The sequence below is a fragment of the Glycine max genome, chromosome 19 (genome assembly GCF_000004515.6).
Source record: "Glycine max cultivar Williams 82 chromosome 19, Glycine_max_v4.0, whole genome shotgun sequence".
Lineage (NCBI taxonomy): Eukaryota > Viridiplantae > Streptophyta > Magnoliopsida > Fabales > Fabaceae > Glycine > Glycine max.
The window spans coordinates 34,413,914-34,423,668 of NC_038255.2; the positions used below are offsets into that span (position 1 = coordinate 34,413,914).

General features: G+C 32.1%; 1 protein-coding gene across 1 annotated transcript; it reads left to right on the forward strand.

Moving 5' to 3' along the window:
- The first annotated feature begins 6,269 nt into the window (after nucleotides 1-6,269).
- Nucleotides 6,270-9,039, forward strand: LOC100804504 (omega-hydroxypalmitate O-feruloyl transferase). Its single transcript, XM_003553908.5, has 3 exons — nucleotides 6,270-6,521; nucleotides 6,707-7,171; nucleotides 7,975-9,039. The coding sequence occupies exons 2-3, from the start codon at nucleotides 6,731-6,733 to the stop codon at nucleotides 8,830-8,832; spliced, it is 1,299 nt and encodes a 432-aa protein (XP_003553956.1). The 5' UTR covers nucleotides 6,270-6,521; nucleotides 6,707-6,730; the 3' UTR covers nucleotides 8,833-9,039.
- Nucleotides 9,040-9,755: the final 716 nt, after the last annotated feature.

Below are 9,755 nucleotides of genomic sequence, written 5' to 3' on the forward strand. Positions count from 1 at the left end.
ATAGCAATCATAGTCAATGATGGTAGGGATGATGGTTGTATTTATAATTTTAATAATAACCATAATGATAGTGACAATCATGGTGAGATAGTGGTTGACTAGTAATGACGGTAGGTATGATGGTGGTGGCTGATAGTTAATTATGATAATTATGATGATGGTAGCGATGACAACAATCGTTGGTGGTGATAATGATGACAACAATGACTGATTGATAGTAGAATAATAAGAGTAATGAGTGGGGACTAGACAATTGGATAGTGGCATTGATGCAAGTGATAAGAATAATTGTTAGTGATAATATTGATAAGAACAATAACTTGAGTCTTTAAAAAATGATGAGAGTTGAATAAATTATTTTTACAACTAAAAACTAAATACCAAAATAACTTTTTTCAAATAATAATTATTTCTAAATTGAGTTAACATTAATTTAGTTTCATTTTAGGTAAATACATTTTGTTTTGAATGGTACATTTACAAATAAAAAATTAAACTTGCAAGTACTCCTAATGTACCCTAAGTTTGTCAATTCCATGAAAAATTAGATTAATGCGACCTTGAAAAAAAATTGAAATTGAAATTTATTATCACAAAATTGGAAATTAAATCGACAAATTTGGAGACTTAGTTAATAAATGATCAATCTGTCATGAAGTTGATTAATTTAATACGCAAATTTGTCTATGTTGTGAACTTTGTGATTTCTACATCATAATTTATTTCTGGGTCGTTGTCTAATGCCTTCCTTGCGATACATGTCAACTTCGTGCTAGCAAGCAGATATGCTTGTGTTCGTTGAGATATATTTATCTAATAGGGTCAAAGTCTTCGGGATTTTTCAGTACCCAAGAAAAGCAAGGTCAGGTCTACAAGTTTAACAATTTTTGCATATCTGATTATAGTTGACTACAGCCTCTCAATGAAATTTCATTTTTGGGTTATCGGAACTTTTCTAATAAGCACGATCAATATTACCAAACCAAGTATCTTATGAGATAATATCCATGTTACTTAGACAATGAAAAGCGAAAACAACTTGGAATGTCACAAAAGTCTCTAGCGCCCCTCCAACTTTTGTAGACTTTCTAATACATGTTGATGTTCTCGTTCTAGTATTGTTTCATTATCATTTTTAAAATTAGGGACACAAGGCTAGGAAGGAAGCTGGATCAATTAACCTAAAATTAGGATTCTTTTGTTGTAGAGAGCATTGTTATTTGAAAATGGGAACCAAAGGATCAGTTTCTATCAATTCCTTGCAGAAAAAGGAAAACTGACAAGGGTGTCTCTATCTTTAATAATTTATCGGATATTGGATAGTGGGCTCTTGCACTATAATGGGGTAATTTTTTTTTAAATTACCAGAATGATATATTTTTAAAAAATTACGAAAATAGATAAATCGTGCCTTGAAGTATAATTTTTTTTTGAAAAAGAAATATAAATTTATATTCCAAAAAAACTATGAAGTACAGAACGACCCCTAGGGTCCAGTTTAAAAGAAACAAAGAAAACCAAAATTATATCATAAGGAGGTGAGCAATTTGCTCTCTATAATTCTTTTTCATCCATAATCGATGCACTACTATACCTATAATTTCATCAGCTATATCTGTCGTGTCAACTTTTTCATGAATTTTATTATTTCTATACTTCCAACATCTATACACCGTCTCCGCAAAAGATGTTTTTAGGAAACGACTCTTTCAATTCTTTCCTTTGCTCGTATCCTCTATCCAATCTAACTCTTGCAACCACCCTGCGGGTTCATGATCAACATTTAACCAATCCAGCACCTTTTTCCAAATAGCATACATTTCCCCGCATTCAAACAAAAGATGTTGAACCGTTTCAACCTCTTCACAGAACGCACACCGGACATCATTCACAATACCAAACCTATACAACCTTTCTTTCGTGGCCAATCTATTATGACAAGCTAGCCATAGAATAAACAAGGCTCTAGGCCGAGCTTCATTGTTAAAAAATACTTTCCTCCAAGATACCACTGGTTGGGGCTCCAACAGCCCATAGTAAAACTGGTTGACGCGAAATCTGTTGGTTTGGAGCAAATCTGTCCATTGAGCCATCTCTTGCACTTTCACCCTCTGCTTTAGAATTCCTTTCATAATCCAAGAGCAGGACGCTTTTATCGGCACTGTCATAATGTCTTCTCCTCTAGTGTAGTATGTATGAACCCATTGAATCCACAAGCTATCTTCTTTCTTATACAGATTCCAAAGTAGTTTGATTAAGCACGCCTTGTTCCAACTTTGGAAATTTATCACATTCAAACCACCTTGATTTTTTGGAGCACATACCTTATTCCACGCCACAGGACTTTTCTTCGTAACACAGCTTTTATCAGTCCAGAGGAAAGACCTGCAGATAGCCTCTATTCTACGAATCACACCCTTAGGAAGCGGTAAACACTGCATCCAGTAGTTTGCAGTTGCAAAAATGACGCTTCGCAGCAGCTGAACACGGCCTGAGTAACTAAGCGTATGGGCACTCCAATGATTTACCCTATCAAGGATTTTATCCACCAGCCCCACACACTGAGCATTGTTAAGCTTTCGGCTTGTCAACGGGATCCCACTATGAAGAAATTGTATTTTTTTTTCCAGAAAATTGTTACACTAAAATCATATATGTATATATGATGTCATTTTTTTAATTTTTTTATTATTAAAAGTTGAAATCGTATATGCACATACGATTTCAACATGTTTTTTTAATTATTTTAGAAATCGTGTATTTGAACATGATTTTTTTTTAATTATTTAAGAAATCATGTATTTGAACACTATGTTATTTTAGCTTGCTCCTCTTGTCGCCTATAGATAGACTTGTTTGTTGACATCACGTATAAGTTGTAAAATATTTAAAAGGCTTATCAACTTCCGTTTCACTCCCTTGGAAATAAGGATTACTCGTCTCAATATACGGGTCCAAATTTTGTTCCTGATCCTAACATGCGACGATTTTAATCAGGCAGACCAACTACTAGTCGTATACATAATAAAATGGACGAATTAGTTTCAAATAGACCGAATGTTCAGTGTATCGAAATGAAGGTCATTATTGTAGTAATTGTCCATATAGACAATGAATTATGTTGAATATCTTATAATATTTAATCTTTCAAGCATAATTAATTACTATATATTATTCAACTTATAAATTTCGTTCATATACCACTTTATTTTTAATATATTATTTAAAAAAAAAAATAAAAAATCATAAATTTTAACATCAAAATAAAACCCATTTAAAAAAACATAATTGAAATCGTGCACTATAATACAATTTCAATTTTTTTAAAAGAAAAAAAATATAAAAATCATGCCCTACCATACGATTTCATTAGAAAAGAAAAAAAAATTGAAATCATATTTTAACATTACATTTCAATTCTTAGAGAAAAAAATATTTAAAAAAAATAAAAAGTAAAATCGTGCTTTGATAAAAATAGTATATCAAACTATGATTTATCTATTTTCATAATTTTTTTTAAATATCCATTATGATAATTTATTTTAAAATCTGTCCATTTCCGTAATTAACTGGATAGTGTGTTCATTTTTGAAAAAAAAAAAAGGAAAACTGACAAAGGGTGTACGCGTTCAATTTTACCTTTATGATTTAAGTAAAAGTTAAAAGAAGCAAGTCTTTAAGTAAATATTAGAATTCTGTAAAAAAAAAAGAGAGTAAAAATTAGAATTAATAGCGTTCATTTCTATGTAAAAAATTACATGTATGATCTATTTTCAAACACACACTTTATCTAAATAATAAATAATGATTTAAGACTTTTCAAATGCAAAAGCAAACACTGAATAATGATAAGCATCTTGCTTGCCCTTTGTCAAATGGAAAATGTTCCGAAAGTCATACAGATTTTATTGGTTTGAATGATTGATTGATTTTTTTTTTTTGGTACACAGATTGATTGATATTAGGCAGATTTAACAAATGCATTAGGGGATAATTTAAAAGGAAAAATAAAAAAGTAAAGTACTCAATGCAATAAGTACTAAAGAAATAAAGAAATTTTTAATAATTTTTTTATCAAATAATTAAAAGTATTTAATAAAATACATTGAACGTAGAAAAAAAAACATTGGTGTGAATTAGAAATATTATAAGCGTTTTGCTTGCTCAGACACAGGGATGGTGTTCCAAAAGTCATATAAAGATTTTATTGGTGTGAATGATTGGTTGATATTAGGCACGTGTGAACAAATGCGTTGGGCATAAGTGAAGTATACAAAAAAAAAAAAACATTATATAAAAGTGAAGTATTAAATATGCTAAGAACTTAAAAAATATTTGGTCTTTTTTTTTAGTTAAATTTGATCTTAGTTCCTATACATTTAAATTTGTAATAGTTTATAATATATTTTGTAACAATTTAAAACTCCTAAAAATAGAATTTGTATATCGGTTAAAATTAATATTTGGTGACAATATTGAAAGAATGTATTTGAATTTAAACAATATTGAAACATCAACCCAAATGTATTTTAATCTACAAATTAAAATACATAGAAACCCTCAAAAGACCACATTGCTAACCTTAACCAACCCCAAATTCAACTCCCCAAAAACATGAAGAGTCATATCCCAATCACCAAATCAAATTCAAGGTTTGAATCCTCTTGGAACCAATTGTGAGTGATGTGAATTAATTTTAACAAAGGAGAAGCAACAAAACGAGGAACCAATTTGAGAAATGTTTAATGTTAACGAAAAAAATTAGATTTTCTAGATTAGAGGATGTTAGAACCAATTGAAGAAGCATATTAATTTGAAAAAAAAAAATCAAATGAAAGGGAAGGGGAGAACTAAAAGGCTTGGACATTCGAGAAGGAGAACCAAAAGGTTTGGGGGCTTCTTTATGTTGTTCTTGTCATATTTGGAACAGTGGAGGAGAAACAAACGCAAACTCAATTCACATTGCGATTTTAATTCTGAACACTTACCATAGGGTTCAGAGATGGGGATGAGTGATCGTGAGAGTGGATGTGAATTTGGTGAGGGAGGATAGTGGAGAAGGTGGAATTGATGGGGAATGGGTTAAAGTGGAGTTGAGGATCGAATCAGAAGTGGTGTTGGACACAAGAGGGAGGCAATAGAGAAAGGCCAGGGACGAGGAGATGAAATAATTAAGGGGAGAACTGGCTTTTGTTTCTGCTCGTAAGTGTTTTGATTTGCAAATGGGTTTTGATTTTTGTTTGAGTTTTTTTTTTTTTTTTTTTAAAATGTGGTTTGGTTGGTGTTTCAGTACTATTTGGATTCTAATAGTATGTTGTTGGTGCTTGAATAATTGATTTTGGGGTTGGTTCAAAGTTTGAGAGGGTTTAAACATGGAATTTTAGTTTGTGACAGTAAAAAGTTGTCACAAAATGTATTCTAAACCGTCACATTCAACCAACCTCAATCCATCATTTATTATGTCAACATGATCATTGATGAAATTAGGGGCAAAAAATATTGTTTTCTTTAGTTGGAAGACCAATTTCATCAATTTAAAAATGTAGAAACTAAGATCAAATTTGAATAAAATTAAAAAATACAGGACTAAAAATAATTTTTTCTTATAATTTATTATCAAAACACATATGCACTAAATAATAAAAGAGTGGAGATCCTCTTCGGTTATCGAAAAACTCATGAAAAGAGAAAGATACAAAATATTTGTAGGTCGGAGAGAACTTTAACCCATAATTAAAAAATTTATTTATAGAACACTTTAGGAAGAATTTTAAAATTAGGATGTTTTTGGATGAGCCTCATTAACTTTGAAATTAAGTGATTTATATTTAATTATATTTTTTTATTTTAAAAGCAGGTTAGTAAAGTTTTTATTTAATATTTTTTTTGTGAATTTTTATTTAATTCAAAAGTTAAACAAAGTTGTTTAAGCTCAAAATAATTTTTTAACCCAAAATTATTTCAACGTGAAATTATATACTGTTATATAAAAATTTCTCTTAAATCACATTAATTTATAATTTAATGCATTTTTAAATGATCTAGCATGTCTTTGAACACGCACTAAAACCATGGTACTGAAACACGATTATGCCACTTTTAAGTGCACTGCCAAAAATAATGATGTGGGAAAGCAACGACTAATTAAACAAAATATTAGGTTAGCAAATGTTGGATACCAACCACACCAAACAAGCCCATCTCCTTTCATCTTCTGACTTTGGTTCCTTATGTCTTTGGTCTCTTTACTAGTGGCCTACCCTCACCCATACACAGTCCATAGTGTACAAAAAAGTAAAAAAAAAAAAATAACAATCAAGTCTTAAAGATACCACGTATTTTTAGCATCTTGCACCGTTGTCTATGAACAACTACCTCTCACCTTCACATTATATTTATTTTCTTCCAATTGTTATGTTTTGAAACATCCTAAGGACTCCATCCATATCATACACATATACCTTGCAATTTTCTCTTAAAGAAACTCAGACCCTTATCATATTGTGTGAGGGACACCCCAGGTATGAGAAACACAACGCAACATAACATGTGTTCCTAATGATGTTTCCAACAACATTGCATGTTCTAGCCTTGAACTTTGACCATTTATCATACTCTTGAGACCCCTCTAGAGTGCTTTTGTTTCCATTCACTCAAACACATTTTTGATGTTTCTATTGTTCTTATTCTTTTTTTTGTGGTACAGGTTAATTATACTAAGTAGCTTGAGATGGAAATGGCTAATGAAAACGGTTTCCAACTTAGTGTGAAGCTAAGTGAACCAACTCTAGTTCCTCCTGCTGAAGAAACAAAGAAGGGTTTGTATTTCCTATCTAACCTTGACCAGAACATTGCCGTGATTGTGAGAACCGTTTATTGCTTCAAAACTGCTGAGAGGGGGAATGAGAAGGCTGGGGAAGTGATCAAGAATGCATTGAAGAAGGTTCTTGTCTATTATTACCCTCTTGCCGGGAGGCTTACAATAAGCTCAGAGGGTAAACTCATTGTGGACTGCACAGGGGAGGGTGCCTTGCTTGTGGAGGCTGAAGCAAACTGTTCAATGGAAGAGATTGGTGACATCACAAAGCCAGACCCTGGGACTCTTGGTAAGCTTGTTTATGACATTCCTGGAGCAAAACACATTCTTCAGATGCCTCCTTTGGTTGCTCAGGTAAGTTTTATGACTTTTTCTTGTACCTTGTTTTTAATGTCCCTGAGGAGTTTGTTTGTTTTGTGATCCATAAGGCTGAGGTGTTTATAAGCAAATATTTAAGTGCACTAATGTAGAGACTAGACTAGTGATATGACATCTAGCATTTATCAAGCTCTTTGTAGGAATTTTTATGTGGCAGTTATTTTGAATGTCTCTTAAACGGTTAGCAACAAAGTATTTTTTGGGCTAAACTAAAGGAGTGCTATTGATAAAAAAAAAAGGGGTGCTAGTATTCCCCTAATTAAAATTGGTTTTGGTTTGTGAATGTTTATCAAAACAGTACAACTTTTTTAATGCTAAGGATAGCCAGTTTATGCATTTTGCAAGTACTTGAGTTACTATTTCTGGAGGGAAAATGTTACACTTATTATTTTGTATAGGTATAAAGAAAATAGAGATAGAGAGAAAAAAATAACAGAAGAGAGAAAATAAATTTTTTTTTTGCACAGTAAAGAGAGAAAATAATAAATGTAATAAATGATGTGATGAAAAATGAAGAGAAACAGAAAAAAATGTGGAAGTGAGATGAAAAAGAAGATTAATGTATGAAAATAATAATAATAATAATAATAATAATCCATTTCTGTATCAGTACTATAACATCACAGCATCTCTTAATCACTTATCCTTTTCCCTATACTTGTGATAAACAATCAATTCCTTTCTAAACTAAAAGACTGAAAATGATTGAAGAGATGGCCCCTCACTTTGAATTGGTGAGTATTGCAGTTTTGAAAGAAAGTGTCAACTCTATATTCCAGGTGACCAAGTTCAAATGTGGAGGCTTTGCTCTTGGGCTGTGCATGAACCACTGCATGTTTGATGGCATTGGTGCAATGGAATTTGTGAACTCTTGGGGAGAAGCAGCCAGAGACTTGCCACTCTCAATCCCCCCAGTGATAGACAGAAGCATACTCAAGGCAAGAAGCCCTCCAAAGATAGAGCACCTGCACCAAGAATTTGCTGACATTGAAGACAAGTCCAACACAAATAGCTTATATGAAGATGAGATGGTCTACAGGTCCTTCTGCATTGAACCTGAGAGGCTAAAGCAGCTGAAGATGAAAGCCATGGAAGATGGAGCACTTGAGAAATGCACAACATTTGAAGTCCTCTCAGCATTTGTGTGGATAGCAAGAACCAAGGCACTGAAGATGCTGCCTGACCAACAAACAAAGCTTCTTTTTGCTGTAGATGGGAGGGCCAAGTTCAACCCCACTCTCCCAAAAGGGTACTTTGGGAATGGAATTGTGCTAACAAATTCTGTGTGCCAAGCTGGTGAGCTAACAGAAAAGCCCTTCTCATTTGGAGTGAGGCTCATTCAAGATGCAATCAAGATGGTCACAGACAGTTACATGAGATCAGCTATTGATTACTTTGAGGTGACAAGAGCAAGGCCTTCTCTTGCTTGCACCCTTCTCATCACAACTTGGTCTAGGCTTTCCTTTCACACCACTGATTTTGGATGGGGTGAACCTGCTCTGTCAGGGCCAGTGTCACTGCCAGAGAAGGAAGTGATTCTGTTTCTCTCTCATGGCCAAGAGAGGAGAAACATCAATGTGCTTCTTGGTTTGCCTGCTCCTGTCATGAAGATTTTCCAAGATTTGATGCAGATGTAATTAGGGTTATACATATATATCTTATGTGATTCAGTTATTTTTCTAAGCTTATTATTATTATTATTATGTTGTTGTTGTTGTTTCCTGAAAGAAAAAAGAGAGTACTAATTCTGTTGATGAATTTGTTGGTGCTAATCAATAATTGAAGACTTATATTTTGTTGGTGAATATAATTTATACGGAAAAGTTCCTGCAGTTGAAGAAACATTTCGGTGCTTTATAGGGTGACAAAGTTTTTTTTCCCGAGGTGAGATACTGAGTTTCTTGTTAGGTAATCTAAATTTCTCTAATCATTTAAAAATAGAACTTATGGAAAAAACGCAATCCATTAGAAGTTTTATATATTCAACACCTACCAAAACATCTTGACTTGAGTTTTTGCAATTAATTTGATTTAACCTTATCTTGTCTATTAGTTCTTTCTCAATTTAAAGCATATTAAACTAATTGATTTAAATTGATTAAGCTGGCATATATGCCTACTGGTTTGCTTTAGATATATGCAATGTAATGGTGACAAGGATGCAGTGTTTTCTTCTTCTTCTTTCCTTTTTTTTAAGGTTTAATTACCCATTTAGATATATGCAATCTAATTACCCATTTAATTTATATAGTTTCTAAATTTATCCCTTTTAATTCTTAAGTGAATTTTTTTAGTCCCAAAATTTACATTTTAATTCTTAAAAGATCCCTGTCATTAAAAATCTTTAATTGACAAAGTTAAAAAATTTTAATGACAGAGACTTTCTAGGAATTAAAATGCGAACTTTAGAAGCTAAAAAAAACCTATTTATTAAATTTTAGGAACTAAAAAATCCACTTATTAACTATAGGAACTAAAAGAAATAAATTTAGAAACTATAGGGACTAAATGGATGATTAAACATTTTTTAATTAACATATATGGTGTAGTACTACATCAT

Bases quoted from the DNA above. Each gene is read 5' to 3' on its own strand.
- LOC100804504 (XM_003553908.5), top strand. From the start codon at position 6,731: ATGGAAATGGCTAATGAAAACGGTTTCCAACTTAGTGTGAAGCTAAGT. The intron at 7,172-7,974 runs GTAAGTTTTATG...TCTATATTCCAG, and splicing joins TGCCTCCTTTGGTTGCTCAG to GTGACCAAGTTCAAATGTGG.